Raw genomic sequence first — 18,404 nt, 5'->3', positions numbered from 1 at the left:
CAGTGCCAGTATCCTGGCTGTGAGATTGTGTTAGAGTTTTGCAAGATGTTACCATTGAGGAAATTGGGTAAAGGGTACATGGAACCAGTGTATTATTTATTATAACTGCATGTGACTCTCTATCTCAAAATTAAAAATGTAACTCAAAACAAAACAAAACACCTTCAGATGCCATTAAATCCCTTTTTAAAAAAAGATTTTATTTATTTATTTGAGGGAGAGAGAGAGAGAGCGAGAGAGAGCACATGAGGGGGGAGGGTCAGAGGGAGAAGCAGACTTCCTGCTGAGCAAGGAGCCCGATATGGGACTCGATTCTGGGACTCCAGGATCATGACCTGAGCCGAAGGCAGTTGCTTAACCAACTGAGCCACCCAGGCGCCCTAAATCCCTTTTGATATGTCCTCAATTCCATTTCTCTGCTTCCCTTTCCAGAGGTTGCTACCATCCTGAATTTATTGTTAATCACGTCCACAAAATTTTTAATACTGGTGCTCCATATGTATGTATCTCAATACTACCTAGCATTGTTTTACATATTTTAAATTAAAAAAAATAGTATTCTACTCTATCTACCTTTCTGGAACTTCCCTTTTTTCTCTTTACAGTGTTTGTGAGGCTACCCATGTTGATATATGATTTTGTAGTTTGTTCATTTTCACTGTTGTTGAGAATTCCATGGTATGGATATATTACAAGTTAATGACCCACTCTCCTGTCATGGACATCTAACTTGTTTCTAATTTCCTGTCGTTATCAGCAGTGCTACAGTGAACATTCTTGTTTCCATTCCTCGTGTATAGGTGAAGTTTCTTAAAGGTAGGATACATCTAGGAGTAGAACTGATTGGCTTGACACTGTGAGCATTTTTAACTTTTCTAGTTACTGCCAAATTGTTCTTTGGAGTGGTTGCAACAGGTTACATTACATGAGACTTCCTGTTCGTTACAGTCTCAGCAACATTTTTATATTTTGTCAATTTGATGGGCATGAAATGGCATCTCACTGTGGTTTTTTTGTTTTTGGTTTTTTAAAAAGATTTATTTGAGAGAGAGCGCACGCGCGAATGCAGGGTAGAGGGGAAGAGAGAGGAGAGAGAGTCCCGAGCAGACTCCATGCTGAGCATGGAGCCCAATGCTGGGCTTGATCCCATAATCCTGAGATCACAACTTGAGCCGAAACCAAGAGTCCGACTCTTAACCAAGTGAGCCACCCAGGTGCCCCCATTGTGGTTTTACTTATTCACATTTGCCTAGTTACTAGTGAACTAAGCGTCTTTTCATTTGTGTATTAGCCATTTAAATTTCTTCCTTTGTCAATTACCTGTATCAGCTAGAGTTTAGTTGGAGAGAACACAAGTCATTCTGTTTTAACCAGAGTTGGAGGCTCAGCTGACAGCACCATGCAGGTGTCCCTCCATGTCTTTAAAGAGCATGCAGGTACCATTGTTTGTTGAGCTTTTGGTTTAGGTATTGTTCTTTGACTTTCTACTGTGGAAGATGAGGATTTAGTGGGTTTTTTACTCCCTCTCTACCACACATATATGCCCCTCCCATTACCCTGTTCTCCCAGTGTAGTTATACATAATACTGTTTAGATCACTTGCATTATAATGTATGTAAATCGTATTTATAACTGAACCAGGCAGTAATATACAATTACTTTTATTTTTTCTACACAATTTTTTAACAATTGTTTTGTGTTTGTTCGATGGTTTGTCTCTTAGTTTTGTGTGTATGATCTGTGTGATTATCTCTAAAGATGTACCATATTCTTTACCAATTCAATAAATCTGTTCTCAAGACATTCTAGCACCTTCTGAAATACTGTAGACTGTTTGCCATCTGCCTGTAGCCAACGATCAATCCTAGGATTTTCCTTCCCCTGTCTGGGGATTTCCTTGGCCCCTCTCACATTAAATCACCAGTCCCCGGTACCCTATGTCTTCCTCTTTCCTATTTCTTTATTTTGGTGGAGCACATTCTCCCATAGTTTCCTGAGAAGAGGAACATACAAAGATAAATTCTCTAGGCCTTCAAGGTTCTGCAATTTCTCCTCAATGTGTCTAGGTGTGGATTTTTAAAAAACTTATCCTGCTAAGGACTTGTACTTCCTGGATCTAAGAATGCATATTTGTTATAAATTCTGGACAATTCTTACTCTTATCTCTTTGAATATTGCCTCTCCTCACTTTCTTTATTCTTGCCTTCTAGAACTCAGATTTGATGCATGAACCTTCTTGTTTCAATATCCAGATCCCTTAAACTCTCTTTCATATTTTCCATGCTTTTCTCTCTGTTTAGCAGTCTGGATAATTTCTTCAGATCTGTATGCCCTTTTGCTATTTCTCTTTTCTAGATGTCTGTTTAATCTGCCTATTCAGTGTTTAATTTCAAAGGCTTAATTTTTAATTTCTGTAAGTTCTGTTTTGTGCTTTAAAAAATCAAAATCATACAGGTCTTTATTTTTTTTTATAATATGGTTTTTTTTTTCCCCCGCTTATTTTAGTTTTTACCTGATAGTTTGACTCTCTGATGTTCTTGGGGTCTAATCCTGCTCATTGCTGTGGAGTTCTTGTAATTTTGGAGTGCAGACTCATCTTCAGGACAGGGTTAGCTGCTGGAGACATTTTATTTCTATGAGCACTCAGAGTAGCATTAGTCCAGAGCTGTTCTTGTTGATTTCTCAGCTTTGGGTTACCTGGGCCACATGTATAGTTACCAGTTTGAACCTAAAACCCAGCGAAGGCCGGCCTGTTTTTATGAATTTTCAGAGGGTACTTTTTGTCCTCATGTAGGACCCAAGCCAAGAGGACTTCATCTTCTGTGTGAGTGGGGGACATTTTTTTTTGATTCACCATTTCACTGGAGTCTTTGGGGGTCCCAGTTCTGTAAAGAAGCTTGTCTCCTGTTCCTGCCTGAACACCTGCACCCAAGTCCCTGGTTGCCTGAACTTGGCGATGCCCTTGTCCCTGCCCACCCCTCTGCTTAGGGCCCCAGGCACATCTGCTCAGCTGCTCCTGCTCTGCTTTCCAGTTCTCTCTGTTTGGGGACCCTGCTGTTTCCTTTCCTCTCTTGCAAGCCCTGCCGGGCCATGAAGAAGAAGTTGGTTATACCTGACCCAGCATGTCTAGGATGTTTTGTAGCAGGGAGGGTTTTCAGGCCATGTTGTCCACAGTACTGTCACTTGTACTTTTAGGCCTAGAGATAAAGAGGTTGTGGGAGTTTCAGGGACAGAAAGTCCATCTGGCTGGAAGTATCAGGAAAAGGAAGGGAAGATGAATATCCAAGGGTAGAGACATGGGAGGGGGCCCAGCAGGTGCAAAAGCACAGAGGCAAGAAATGACCATGCAGGCCTGGAGGAAAACATGTAGCTCTCTTTGACTGGAGGATGGTCTGTGAAGGGAAAATGAGCTTGGAGCCAGACCACAGAGCAGCAGGGAGCCGTTCAAGCCTCACAGCACGGAATGCCAAGATCAAAAGCTTTATTTCAGGGGGGGCCTGGGTGTCTCAGTCTGTTGAGTGTCTGCCTTCGGCTCAGGTCATGATCCCAAGGTCCTGGGGCCAAGCCCCACATCGGGCTCCCTGCTCAGCGGAGAGCCTGCTTCTCCCTCTCCCTCTGCCAGCCGCTCTGCCTATCTGTGCTCTCTCTCTATCTCTCTGTCAAATAAATAAATAAAATCTAAAAAAAAAAAAAAAGCTTTATTTCAGGAAGTTTAAGCTGGAAGCACCTCCAGGATGCATGGGTGTGGGTGGCAGCAAAAGGGAGAGGGCTTTAGACTTGGAAAGGTGCTCCTGGAGGCTGTGGAAAGAGCCCAGGGGGGTCGTGAGGCCTGAGTGGGGTAGTGGGGGTAGAGAGGAGGGAACCCCTGGGAGAGAGGGTGGGAGAGACTTGGCTGAACCAAATAAATCTGGGTCAAGAGCTGGGGGAAAAATAGAAGAAAAGCTAGGCAAGCACATTATCTGAATCCTGGAAAATGTCAACAATTATGAGCCATGTTCTACCTTTTAAGATTGTTCAGATAATGCCCACAAATGCTAATACACGGTTCATTTTTGCAGTGTGCAAGCTAGAGATGTTTTTAGGCCGCTTGATGAATAGTTGTCTTTGGATTAGAGACAGCGTGTTCCAGTAGAGCTCCCGGAAGTGAATTGGCATGTGTTTGCCTTTCCTAGAACCTGCTGACATGGCTGACCATGAGACTGATGAGCCATCCTCCAGAACAGGGAGTCCCGATGGAGAAGGCCGGGTCTCTGGGGAGAGACTGTTGCTGCATCAGAGGCTGGCTGTCAGGGAGCTCATTGACACTGAGCTCTCCTACCTGCACATGCTCCGCCTCTGTGCTTCCGACATCAGGAGCTGCCTGCAGCAGGTACTGGGGCTGCACATAGCCTCCCGTAATAGGGGCAGACACGGGTGCTGGCTTCTGAGACCCCACACCTCTTCCAGGGGCAGGCTTGATAGAGGGGAAGGTGTGGTGGCTGTGAAGTCACCTGGATGTAAGCTGGGGTATTTCCATTTATTGGCCATGCAGCCTTCAGCAGGGCCTTTAACACATCGGCGCCTTAGTGTATTCACCTGGTAAATGGAGAGAGGAATAGTCACCTCAGAGAATTAAGTGAGCTAATGGATAAAATAGCCCTTTATCAAATTTAGAACAGATTGCTTAAACTGACCTATATTCTAATTGTCTCCTTTAGGAGATGGCAACAGGAAGAAGTTATCACTATGATGGGTTTTTACATCTTTTTTTTTCCTCCTGATTTCAGAAATAATACAGGCTCTCTCTATAAAATGTAAAGTATCCCTTAGCATGTAAGCACCATTAGGGCAAAGACTGTTTAGTTCAATATAACCCCAGTTCTGGACGCATAAATCAGAGACTTCCATTAGTGTTTCTTGAATGAATGAAGGAAATACTAAAGTAAGAAATGTGGAAGGTGAAAGTCCTCTCATATTTTACCCTCCAGAAATTAGGATTTTTCTCTCTAGGCATTAAACAAACAACTACAGATTGTTACGTATTCTAATAAAAATAAGAGCATACTCTAGAGATTTTTCTAGTTAGGTTTTCCTACTTGATTGTGCATCCAGGATAATCACACACACACACAGACACACACGATCTCCTGTACACACCCATGCACATATATAGATGTCCTGCAGTGGTATTGCCAGTGTATAGTAGCTGGGGTTCAGAATACATCTCAAGGTAATGGTGGTGGGTGCCAAGTATGTCAGAGCTGGAAGGAAGTCCAGCTTTACACCCTAATATGACAGATAGGGAAACTGAGGCAAGAAACATGATGGCTACCAGCAGATCTAGGCTAAAACCTCAATTCAGCTTTCATTCCATGCTGAGCCCTCCGTCTCTTCCTCTCTTCTTGTAGAGTAATGAGAACACCTAATTTATACCTAATTTATAAGGTTTATCAAAGCCTTGCAAACATTCCACTGGAGCAATCTTCCCAGGAGTAATAGGACCCTGAAGGTGTGAATGTTCTGGACGGATCTCCAAAGCTTGCAAATAAAGTCACTCTTCTCAATTTCCAGAGACTCCTATGGTTTCTTTGTTCCTTCTAGCTGCCCCAGGGAGATTTGGATGTCCTGTTCTCAAACATCGATGATGTCATCAAGGTGAACAGCAGATTTCTTCATGATCTGCAAGAGACAGCATCCAGGAAGGAGGAACAAGTGCACTTGATTGGTGAGCAAAGACAAGGCCATCGTCAGCCCTAGATTCCTGTGGAATTGTCCTCAGCATGTGGGCATTGCAGAACTGTCTCCAGAGTTCCAGGGAAATGCAGCTCAATGGGAGTTTCTTTTGGGGAATCCCTGAAACACAGCATGTCAGAGCCGGTAGGACCCTCAAATAATATCCAGCCCCATCCCATCACTTTACAGAAGAGGAGACCGGGGTCCAGAGACAAGGAGGGACTAACTGGTCAGTGACCCAGCTGAACCTTTACTTATTTACTAAGCTTAGTTATATACTGAGCATTGCCAGTCACTATGCTGTGTGCTGGGGTCACAGCATCAACAAGTGAGTCCAAGTTCCCATTCTTAAGGCTTGACAAGTTAGTGAGAGACAATAAACAGATAAACAAGAGAATTTTAGGTAATAATTTAGAATTTGAAGAAAAGAAACAAATGTAGTAACCTTTGGGCATGAGAGTAGTCCTCCTAAGAAGGGGACATTTGAATTGAGACCTGAATATTAGGAAGGAGACAGCTATAAGATGTGGAGGGAGAGCAGAGAGAATGGCTGTGCAAAGGCCCTGAGGCAGGGATAAGCCTAGAATGTTTGAAGGACAGACAGAAAGAAGTCTAGCGTCACTCCAGGGGAGTTTGTGAGGGGATTGTGTTAGGAGATAAGATGGAAGAGGCAGAGAAGGACCAGATCATGTAGGGCCTTCTAGGCCATGGTAAGGAGTTCAGATTTTATGCAGAATGTGATGAAAAACTATTGGATGGTTTTGAGCAGGAAAGCGATATGGTCCCATTTATGTTTTTGATGACCTCTTTGGCTGTTGTGGACAGTGGGTTGTGATGGAATGGCAAGCGTGGAAGCATGAGACCTGCAGGGGCCTCACTGTCACCCTGGTGAGTGATGGTGGGAGTGTCCTCATTCTGGAATGGTCAGGAGGACCCTCTAGAGCATAAAGGAGGAGGGACGCGTCGGTATAAACCTCACACCTGTGTCCCTCAGTCTCTTCTCACTTGTTGCCCTGGGTCACATGACAGAACCTCAGGGTCAGGGGTTTTTGAGTGGAGTCAGGCAGGTAAGGTGTAGGGGTGCCGGGTAGAGAAGAGCTGTGAAGCTCTGTACAAATATGAGAATTATGAATATTATTGCCGTAAATATCACTACACTTTATTAAGACTCCCAGGGCAGCAGCCCGAGCTCTGCATCATTCTGTCCCATAATTCTTACGGCAGCCTTTTGAAATGAGATGAAAACATGGAAACTCAGGAAGAAGAGGTAACTTGCCCAGAGTGACAGAACTGGTTAGGCCTATCAGTCTCCCTCCCAAGCTGAGGATTTAGCTGTCTCACTCACCACTTCCATTTCCCAAGTGAGGGGACATGCAGATATGCCTTTGAGGGCTCCTTGTTGCTTTTGCACCATCAGGTAACTTATTCCTGGAATGCCATGAGGAGTTGGAGCGAGTCTACAAGGTGTACTGCGCTAGCTATGACCAGGCCTTGCTGCTGCTTGACACCTACCGGAGGGAGCCAGAGCTGCAGCGAGAGATTCAGAGCATCATTGAGGCTGTGGTGTGAGTAGCAGACCAGTGAGCATGCCCCTCTGCTGCCATTAACCCTGGAGTCAGGAGCTGTCCAGGTCTCACCCCTCCTTGGTGAGGCTCATGCTGCTGCAGGAGGGTCTCAGTCAGGTCAGGCTTCAGAGACACACAATTCCTGACTTTCGGTGGCTTCCAGTAACAGGGTTTATACCTTCCTATGCTCCACTGCAGGTGACCTGAGGCTCTTCTCTGTGCCATCCTCACTCCAGAGAGCAGCCACTCTCTGGATTATTGCCAGTAACGGTGGTGAAGGGCAAGAGAACTCTTGGGGTGGGGAGGGGCGGCCCTGGGTGGCTCAGTCGGTTAGGCGACTGCCTTCAGCTCAGGTCATGATCCCGGAGTCCCTGGATCAAGTCCCACATTGGGCTCCCTGCTCAATGGGGAGTCTGCTTCTCCCTCTGACCCTCTCTCCTCTCATGCTCTCTCTCACTCTCTCTCAAATAATAAATAAAACCTTTTAAAAAAGAGAGAGCTCTGGGAGGTCTGATGCTGGTAATCAAGTGCTCCAGACCAGAAAGGATGTTCATCACTTCTCATAATTCAGAGGCCAGAACAAATCCCATGACTTTGTCCAGGTGTGCCACCCTGCCTGGGTGTCCAGAGGTGGAAAAGCAGAAACATCCGGTGGACAGCACTCATGTCTCCCATGGGAAGGGTGGTGAGCTGTGGGGGAACCACGTGCTGTAGGCAGCAGTGGCATGAAGCAGGTTCGGATCACCTCGGAAGGCCTCTCCACAGAGAGCTGAAAACTGCCCCATGAAACGGGAACAAAGCTGCCCTGGCTGACCTCACCACCCAGAGCTAGCACCAGTGGGTGGAAACTCTAGATAGAGATATGTAGAGAACAGATATTTTTTAAATTAAAATTTTGAATGGAGAAGAGTTACGTGGTTCAGAAGCTTTAAAACATCCAAATTTATGCAGCACAATTCTGTCCTGTCTAATCCTGTCCCTTCCTCTACCCAAATACTACCCCCAGCCCCAAAGTCAAGCCAACCACTTGTAAATTGCTTGTGAATCTTTGCAGACTTCCTTTATGCATATAGAAGGAAATACAAATACATGCTCTCATTTTACTGCCTTTTTGAAGAAAGTTTGTATCTTTTTTCACTTACCATATATCTTGGACGTCTTCCTATTTCAATACATACATGTATGAGCCTTTGAACAGCACGTTCTTCTACCACATGGCTGCTCCCCAGTTTATTTAACTGGTCTCTATTAACGGACATTGATTTGCTTCTTTTCTTTGGAGATTACAGATAGTGTTGAGTGATTATTCATGAGCATATGTCATTTTACTCAAGTGCAAGTATTTTTTTAAGGTTTTATTTATTTAGAGAGAGTGTGCATGAGTGGGGGGAGTGTGCACAAAGGGAGAGGGAGAGAGAATCTCAAGCAGACTCTGTGCTTACTGTGGTGCTCAATGCACGGCTTGATCTCATGACCCTGAGACCATGACCTGAGCCAAAATCAAGAGCTGGATGCTCAACAAACTGAGCCACCCAGGTTCCCCACAGATGCAAGTGTTTTTGTAAGGTGAATGTCCAGTCATGGACTTGCTAGGTCAAAGAAAGTATGTATGGATAATTTTGCTAATATAGCAAAATTTCCTTCTATAAAAGCTATACCATGAGCAAGGTGTGCGTGTCTGTTTCCTCATAGCCTCACCAGAGTGTGTCATTAAACTTTAGAATATTTGCAACTGAAAGAGGTGACAAATGGTGTCTCAGCGTGGTTTCATTTCGCATTTACTTCTCATGATTAAAGTTGGTCATTTCTTTGTATATTTAAGAGTCGTTTATATTTCCTTGCCTGGGATTGTTCTGCTGCTTTTCTGTTTCAAAAAGGCTTCTATCTTCCCCAGGACTAGCTCCCCAAATGGAGATAGATGAAGGTCATTTTCTGGAAATCAGAATAGTGTAGGAGGATGAGAGGCTACTATTATTTGATCTTATTTAGACATTCCCTTTACACCCAAGAGAAAGACTGTGTAGATTTCGATCTTTGAAGATGATGTTATCGCCTGTGGGAGCTCCTGCTGTCTCCCCTCCCCTTCTCCCTTGCCTATCCCCTCAACCCCTTAAAGCCTCCTTTTCAGTTACCCATGTCCTTGCCCCTTCTACCCCACAAAAAACTACATTCACTTCCCCCTTTGATTCATCCTTCCAAGAGTCTTACAAATTTAGGCTTTTGCAAGGGTCACTAAATACATTTCAATATGAGAGAGGCAGGTAACGAAAATGAGGGAAGCAGGGTGGCAGGTATGGTGCAAAAGGGAGCAGGGGAGACTATGGCCAACCAGAGCCAACAGACCCCATGTAGAGGGCAGCTGCAGCCCTGCTTCTGCTGATGTTTGCTCTATCGAGTAGCTTTCGTTATATAACAGACTGCCCCAAAACAGAACGGCTTAAGACAGACATCTGTTTGGCTCACTCTGCTGCACATTAGCAATATAGCCGGGCTCAGTAAAAGATTCTTCTAGCCCTGGCTGAGCACCTTCACATGCCTGTGATCAGTTGTAGGTCAGCTTTGCTGATCTTGGCTGGGCTCTCTCATGTATCTGAGATGCGTGAGCTGACTCAGCTCTGGCCATACAGCCTCTCATCATCTGGCAGGTGGCCCAGGCTTGCTCACATGGCGGTCACAGGGTTGAGACAGGGAGAGGGCAGGAGGGAGGGAAAAGGGAGGTGGAGGGCAGGGGAAGGCCTTTGGAGGTCTTGGCATTCTGTGACAGACCGAAGGGGTGGAAAAATAGACCCTACTTCTCAAGCGGAGGGGCTCTGGGGTCCTATTCAAAGTGGATACAGCAGCCATCACAACAAAGGGTGTGCATACTGTGAGTAGAGTAATTACAGCCTATTTTACAAACCATCCGCCTCAGTTGCCATGTAGGAATATGAGTCCACTGTGGCCAGATCCTCTGATATTTGAAAAGAAGTCAGAAACTTTGATATAACATCTCCCAGGTACCAAATACTGGCATCTAGCTCAGACATGTTAGAAGCACTGTTGGGGGGCCCTAGCTGGCACAGAGGCTGCGGTTTGTCATGCCTTCCACACACTGGTCTTTCCCAGCCAGACCAGTCTGGACTCTATGGCACCTGGTGCCACACTGCCCAGTGGCAGATCTGGCTCTGCCCCTAACTTACCTTAGCAGAGCCGTTTCATGTCTCAGAACCTGGTTTCCTTATGTGTAAAGGGGGAGTGATAACTATACCTCATGGGGGTTTGGACTCATTTGTACCCAAGTGACACTCTGTAAACCCCAGCTATGATCCTTGTCTTGACTAGGCAGGGATTGTATTTCTCTGAAACCACACTGTGGCTCTCAGCTCTGGTGGTTTCAATGCTCCTTTTTTTCCTTTTTTTTTTTCTTTTTTAAGAATTTATTTATTTGAAAGAGAGAGAGCACAAGCAGGGGGAGCAGCAGAGGGAGAGGCAGGCTCCCCGCTGAGCAGGGAGCCCAATCCCAGGACTCCAGGATCATGACCTGAGCCAAAGGCAGACGTTTAACTGACTGAGCCACCCAGGCACCCCCACCCCTTGTTTTTTAAGAGAGGGGGAGAGGGACAGAATGAGAGGGAGAGAGAAAATCTTAAGGAGGCTCCACGCCCATCACGGAGTCCGATGCAGGGCTCAATCTCATGACCTGAGATCCATGACCTGAGCCAAAATCAAGAGCCTGCCATTCAACCGAGCCACCCAGGTGCTCCTTAATGCTCCTTTTTTATAACAAACATTAAATTATTATCCTGACATATATTCTCGAAATACATATAAATATTCTACCTGTATACGGAACTGGAAAGAAAATTTAATGGCTTAACTGTAATAAAAAGGAGAAGTAAAAGGAAAATAATGTCTAATAAAGTAATACGTATTTCAGTGTGCCGATGGTTGGGCACCACTACCCTAGAAAATCTAATGAAGGAATCAGATGGTGGCACCTACATACAATAAATAATAAATGAGTTTGGATTCAAGGAAAGAAAAGTCAGAAGCCATTCCATGTAAGACATATCGAAAAAGGAAAGAGCAGAGAATGTGTGTGCCCTAGAATGACAAGTAGCAATGAGAGCAAATTTGACCTACTTGTGTATGATAAGAAGCAAACCTCAACATAAATGACATAGGGATAACATTACGCTCTGAGGGGCAGAGGAGGTAGGACGTATGATGTTCTAGCAGATGATCTGCTTGGGTCTTGTTTATGAAAGGTAGCATCATAATAATTTGCATTGCTATGGTAAGTGACCGGATGGAGTCGAAGTGTCACAAAAACATCTCTGCTCTTGAAATTGCGGCACATTTTGAGGCATTCATTCAGCCTGTGCACGTCCAGAGGGATCTAGGAGACTTCTCACTCTTCACAGAGCAGGGTTGTCCTTGCAGATGGCCGCTGCCCTGGTCCCTGCCCACCAAGTGCCTGGAGCAGCCCTGTGCCTGCAAGTTTCCACCGTGCCCTCGATGAGAGCCCCTGGTCTAATGTTGCCCCAGGAATGTCATTCTTCCTGCCAGCATTGCTTTCCATCTCCTCTCTCTTGAAACAGTAATCCTGGCCTTCTTGTGCTTATGATCATGGGACTGTTTCTGGAGCTTAGCCGACTAGAATCACCAGACCAACCAGTAGTAAGTGGTTCTCGTAAGTGGTTCTTCTTATCCAGTTAGGATGGATGAGACTAATCAGGTTCTTTGTGATTCCAAAATGCATGCTGCCTGCTACCCTTTTATTTGGGTGGGTGAGTGGGTAGAGTGTTCAGTTTATCCTGTCTCTTAATTCAGCTCCCACCTGAGGCCCAAGGGGATCAAAGGCTTGCTCTTGCAGTAGGCAGGAAGCTCTGCAGCTATCAGCAGGGAAGAGGCTGCCCCGCAGAGGCCAATCGGTCCAGCACAAAGCACCCACTATCTCAGAATGACGGCTGAGGCAGTGTTTGGGGAAGGCAAATAATCTTTGTTTTCCTTTATTGGCAATCTTCGTTCATTTTATTTTTTTTTTAAGTTTTCTAAAAGTTTATTTGAGGGGGGACACAAGCAGGGGAGAAGGGCAGAGGAAGGAGAAGCAGACTCCCCACTGAGCAGGAGCCTGACGGGCTCGATCCCAGGACCCTGAGATCATGACCTGAGCTGAAGTCAAGAGTCGGACGCTTAACTGACTGAGCCACCCAGGTGCCCCAGCAACTTTTTCACTTAACTATGGCTATGAATATCTTTTCACAACACTAGGAATAGTTCTACCATGTTCTTGTTAATGGCTGCACAGAGTTCCTTTCCAAGGCAGCTCACAGACTATGGTGGTTTAACCAACCCTCTGCTGATGGGTATCTGGCTTGTTTGTAGCTTTTCACTGTGATAAGTAGAGTTGCTGGTAACTTCTGCCTTTATCTTTGCTCGCTTGAGTTGACATTTCTGGAGTGGGACTGATGGAACAAAGGATTTGTACGTTTCACAAATTGCCAAACAGCTCTTTAAAAAGATCTTACCAATCACGGCTCCCACTGAGAAAATGTAAGGGGGCCTGTCTCCCCATATCCACCCAGCTCTGGGGATTATCTGTCTTTGCTTTGGTCTTTCATCTCCTCCCCTCTGCTCCCCTCCCCTCTCCTCTCCTTTTTTTGTGTGTGGGGGGATTATCTTTCAATTTTTGTTGCCTGTTTGAAAGGCCACTTAAAAAATTTTCTCCAGGGGTGCCTACGTGGCTCGGTCAGTTAAGCATCTGACTCTTGATCTCAGCTCAGGTCTTGAATTCAGGGTTGTGAGTTCTAGCCCCCTGTTGGGCCTACTTTAAAAAAAAATATATATATATATATTTTTTTCCTTCAGATTACCTTAGAAAAGCTGTAATCGTAAAAAGCTGCTGTAATTCTATCATGACTCCTTGATAATTGTGGAGAAGAGCTGTGATCCTCTCTTTGAAGACGCGCTGTGCTCTTATTTGTGGACAGATGTCCCCATGAGGCAGTTGGCCCTCTCCCGTGGAAAGTAAGCCCAGAGGACAGAGTTTTGCAAATATCTGGTGACTTTTTCCATCTCCCCTGCCTGTGGTCAGCCAAGTGCTAGGAAACCCGTGGTGAGAGCAGATGGTCAACGTAGGCATGTCCTGACAGGTAATCCTGCCTTTGCCTCCCCCACAGCCCCCTGCAGCTAATGAGGGCACACCCACCTGCTCTACCTATTCTTAGCCTCATGACTGATCTTTCCTGGACATTTGGTCTGGAAATATTTCCTTAGGAGGAAGAGCAAGAGGCAAGGGTACCATGGAGAGGGGGCCAGAGAAGGGCTGTGAGCAGCATCTATGAGTCTTCTTGGATGAGGCATGCTTAGACACAGGTTTGAAACCCTCGTGGGCCTCTTGAAAGGCAGGTCTGAGGGCTTCTGGTGTTGATCAAGGGAAAACTGTGGGAGCCTCTTCCTAGATGCCATTGATTTGGGTAGTTTTTCTGCAAATCCCTGATATCAGCAAGAAAGGGACTAGAAAAAGTCATCCATTCATCGAATAGTGCATCTGGAGGGGATCTTGACACTACTCCTTCTTGTGTTTTGTTTTATTTTTTATTTTTTTTAGTGAAAATTTTCACACCTGTAGAAAAATAGAATGTAACAAACATATACCACTACCTAAAATTAACCAGTATTAATATTTTGCCTCATCTATTTTTATGCTGAACTGTTTAAAGACAAATAATAGACATCATGACTTTTTACCATTAACTGAGTTTTTAAAAAAATACTTTTTTTTTAAAGATTTTATTTATTTGAGAGAGAGATTGAGAGAACAAGTGGGAGGAGGAGCAGAGGGAAAGCAAACTCCCTGGAGAGCAGGGAGCCTGACACAGGACTTGATCCCAGGACCCTGGGATCATGACCTGAGCCGAAGGCCGATGCTTAACCGACTGAGCCACCCAGGCACCCTACCCTTAAATAATTTAAATGCATCTCTATAAACATATAAAGTTCCTGTGATTATTTTTTTTAAACTTTCAACTTTTAAAGCCACAGAACCATTTTACTGAATGAAATCTCAAATGGATGTCCAGCATACAGAGTTGTGCTTGGGACATAGCCAGGTGGACATGTCATGCAGGCAGTTGACTGTGTGAGTCTGGAGCTCGGGACAGAAGCTGGGAACAGAGGTCTGGGTTGGGGCTGTGTTTAAAGCCATCAGACTAAATGAAGTCAGTAAGAGAGTGAGTGGAGGGGAGGGAAGGCCCCAGGGCGCTCTGGCATTGGAGCGAGGCCAGCAGAGGAGACGAAGAGAATGGCCCATGGAGCAGGAAAAGCAGGATGAAGGGCATCTCTGGGGCCAAAAGAAGAAAGTGTTTCAAGAGCAGGGACTGGTCAGCTCTGTCTGCTGCTGAGAGGCCAAGGAAGCAGAGGACAGAGAACTGACCGTTGCATTTAGTACAGATGGGAAACCAGGGCCCAGAAAAGGATACAGTGAGAACTAGCTGTGCCTGTCTAGCATCTAGACCTCATGCATTACAGATGAGGAAACTGAGAACCACGTAAGGAGGGTGACTTAGGCCTGAGAGCACACAGCAAGTTAAAAGGCAGAGCTGGGCCTAGAGCCCTGGACTCCTGTTGCCCAAAATGGTGGGCTTTCCCTACCTAACGCCAGCCTTCTCCCTCAGGCCACAAGCTGGGCCCTCTGGCCTCAGTTTCTTACTGGTAATCCCTCTGCAGAGGATTACCAAGTACCCATTGCTGCTGCAGAAAATCCTGGAGAACACCGTCCCTGATGCCAGTGCCTACCCTGTGCTTCAGAGGGCTGTCTCTGCCCTCCAGGACGTGAACACCAACATCAATGAATACAAGAGGCGCAAGGAAGTGGGTAAGGACTTGGGGAATTTAGGGGCTATGTCAGTGAGAATGCTTCCAGCTACAAAAACACTCATTTCAAACTATCTTCATTAATAAAGGAAATGTAGTGGCTCATGTAACCACAAGTCCAGAGGTCATATGGACTTTAGGTAGAGTTTGATCAGGGTGATGGCTCCATTTCCCAATAATTCTCTTATCTCTGCTCTTTACTGTGTGTCAGCTTCATCTTCAGGCTTACTTCCCTCATAGTAGTAAATGGCTATTGCCATTCCAAGATTCACATCTGCATACCATACCCTCTAGGATAAGACAGGGCCTTTCTCCCCTTAGTCATAAATTAGATTGGTGCATCATTCTGAAAGGACCCATTTGGGTTATGTGCTCACCCTGAACCAGTTACCATGGTTAGGGGAATGCCATGAGCTAATTGGCTTGGGCCTGGCTTATGTATCGATCACTGTGGCCAGGGGTTTAGGACTCTATGAATTTGCTTATCTCAGCTAGCACCCACCTTTTGAACCAAAGTGAGATCAGTCCCATGCAAACCACATGGCTGCTATACTGTGGAGGAGAAATGAATATGGAGGAGGCCAAGTATATATAAATATACCTTGGGAAGGACAGCTAGTGGGTGGGGAACTCTCAGGTTGTTAAAACAGGAAGGTTTGGAAAATGAAGCAGCGTCCCAAGTAGAGAGCAAAGTCAACTGCACGATCCAGATGGTATAATAGTGATAATTTAGTTCCTGTGACACATCTTTCATTCATTATCTGGTTTGATCCTTACAGTCACACTCAGAGGCTGGCCCCGGTAGCGCCATCTCACAGTCAGGTCAAATGAAAGCTTAAATCGTTTGCTGTAGATCCCAGAGCTGGTGAGAGGCAGAGCTGGCTTTCAGACTCAGGTCCGGGGTGACAGATCAGTGGAAAGCCCTGCACCCGAGTGGGGAGTGTGGTTCCCAGCCTGGCCTGGCTGACACTGGCCCAGGAGCCTCACGCAACTCACCTCTCACTGAGTTCTTTAGAAAGTACATTCAGACTCACTATCTTATGTGATCCTCCCAGCAACCATATAAGGTGGCTGGTCTCACTTATGAATGAGGAAACAGGCCCAACAAGTGGCACCTTGCCAAAGTTGGGCAGGCGGGCAGCTGTGTAGCCAGGGCTCACACCTTGCAGCAAGGCCTGGGCTCTCCCTCTTGCGAGTGGCCGTTCGAACAGGCGTACTGCTGATGTTTGAGAAAAGGGTCCAAGTGGGCTCCTAGCCAGGTGTGTCCGGGATGCCTGCTTTCCTGGGTCAGCTTTGGTTCCTGTGCCTTCCCTCTCCTCTGTTGGTGCAGCCTCCAAGTACACCAAAGTGGAGCAGCTGACCCTCCGGGAGCGGCTGGCCCGCCTCAACACGCACACCCTCTCCAAGAAGACCACCCGGCTGAGCCAGCTGCTGAAGCAGGAGGCGGGGCTCGTGCCCAGGGTGAGCGCAGGCGGAGGACGGGTGGCATCCTAGCCGTTCCACGGGGCAGGTGGCATAGAGTCCTCTCAGAGATGAGGAGGCGGGGGCCAAGGGACCGAAGTGACCTCTTAGCACTGCGTTGCCAGGAGGAGGCCAAGTTGGCACCCTCACATGATTCTGAAGGGCCAGGTAGGGCTCTCTCCACTGCATCCCGTGTGCTCTTTCTCTGAGTATCCTTGTATGCAGATAGGAGAGCTAATCTCTGGGTCTGAGCGAAGAACCAGCTTGGAATAGCCACTAGGAGCAGCTCAGGTTGATAGAGTACTTACTCTGAACCAGGCATTATTTGATCGACACAATAAAGTAGGTGTTTTTATTACCCCATCTGCACCTGAAAAAACAGGCTCAGGGAGGGTAAAACACTTGCCCAAGGTCACACAGCTAGGGAGCCAGAACTCGGATGCTTGTGTATCTGATTCCGTGATCTGAGTACAAAACCATTAAGCAGCACTCACTGCCTCTAACCGTCCCACTCAGCTTTGGGGATGAAGAACTGGCTCTGATGGGCAGGGCTGTGGTAAAGGTGGTCCCCAGTGAGAGCGTGGGACGAGGATGTTGGCGTACACTAGTCCCCTCTCTCCCTGGGCATGGATATTCTCAGCTCTCACAAACGTCACTCTCCTCTCAGACAGAAGATAAGGAATTTGATGATTTAGAAGAGAGGTTCCACTGGGTGTCGCTGTGTGTGACCGAGATGAAGAACAATGTGGCTGTTTACCTGGATAATCTGGAGGTGAGGATCCTGCCCGTAATAATCGTTGGGCTGGGCTGGGTCCCCCAGGCAGGAGGCATGTGGGGCCCATCCGACAAGCTGGCAAACGCATCAGCTGCAGGAACCCAAAGGGAAGAGGTCACCGGGTCACTGGCTGCGGGTCAGAAGAAGGGCCACAGGCAAGCACTCCCCAGACCACAGCCTCTGAGCCCACTGAGCTCTCAGGGGGTGAGGTTCCCACTGAGAGGGGTTAAAATTCACTGGGGTCCGAGCCCTCCAGAGGGACCGTGCCAGTCTGGCACCCGGAGCAGGTGACACACTCAGGTGCCTGAGAAAGTCAAGCAGGTAATATTACTGAGTGAAATGTGCAAGTGTCGGAGGCTTAATGCCTAACAGGCTGTTCATGAAACTTTTCGGTAGAGTTAAATACATACTGATATTTAGAATTTGACTGAATGCATGGATGAATAAAATCTAAAGGGGCAGCTGTTACTTGGCTTGGAAAAGCTGTTGCTGTTTGGAAATGTGGACCCAGCATAGCCAGTTCTGATTTTAGGGGGGGGGGAACCTTTCAGATGAAATCTCGTGGTATGTCCACGTGAGCAACAAATTTAATGAAAACCTAAATGCTATGCAGGCCCAAGAAAATACATTTCTACAGGCTGAATTCAGCCCACAGGAACACCAGTTTGCATGCCATCCGGCACATCGTTTTCCTTATGCCGATACCCTTCACTGTTTCATCGATGCTGACTCATTCCATCCACTCCGTCCCTTTTCTGTGGTTTTGTCCTCCGTCATGTCCATTTGTGCAAAGCAGCTTGGTCAGATGATAACAGGCTCTTTGGATAATGGGATTTGGGGTGGCCTTAGGGGAATTGTGGAAAACGCAGGAGGCTGTAGTTGCAGACCCCTCTGTGTGGGGCAGATGCCCCTGCTTGTTCTGGCTCCTTCCTGCTCCCCCCCCCCCCCCCCCCGGCAGAAGGCAGCAGGATCCTGTCACAGTGCAGCGAGATGGAAGGGGCAGCTCCCTGAGCCCGCGCGAGAGAGGATGGAGA

General features: G+C 46.6%; 1 protein-coding gene across 7 annotated transcripts in view; it reads left to right on the top strand.

The window, feature by feature from the left end:
- Positions 1-18,404, top strand: part of ARHGEF37 (Rho guanine nucleotide exchange factor 37) — an 88,090-nt gene that overhangs the window by 13,350 nt on the left and 56,336 nt on the right. For all 7 annotated transcript variants that reach the window (XR_004820077.1, XR_004820074.1, XR_004820075.1 and 4 more), the window contains exons 2-7: positions 4,173-4,369; positions 5,581-5,704; positions 7,130-7,277; positions 14,936-15,135; positions 16,465-16,595; positions 17,263-17,367. Coding sequence is in view for 3 of the 7 variants with exons in the window: in XM_027605004.2 (XP_027460805.1) it covers positions 4,184-4,369; positions 5,581-5,704; positions 7,130-7,277; positions 14,936-15,135; positions 16,465-16,595; positions 17,263-17,367 (894 nt within the window). In the remaining 4 variants the exon portion in view is untranslated. The remainder of the gene's footprint in view (positions 1-4,172; positions 4,370-5,580; positions 5,705-7,129; positions 7,278-14,935; positions 15,136-16,464; positions 16,596-17,262; positions 17,368-18,404) is intronic.

Source organism: Zalophus californianus, chromosome 5 (assembly GCF_009762305.2).
Source record: "Zalophus californianus isolate mZalCal1 chromosome 5, mZalCal1.pri.v2, whole genome shotgun sequence".
Taxonomy (NCBI): Eukaryota; Metazoa; Chordata; class Mammalia; order Carnivora; family Otariidae; genus Zalophus; species Zalophus californianus.
Note: the sequence above shows the minus strand (reverse complement) of the source record. Positions and strands in the feature narration are given on the sequence as shown.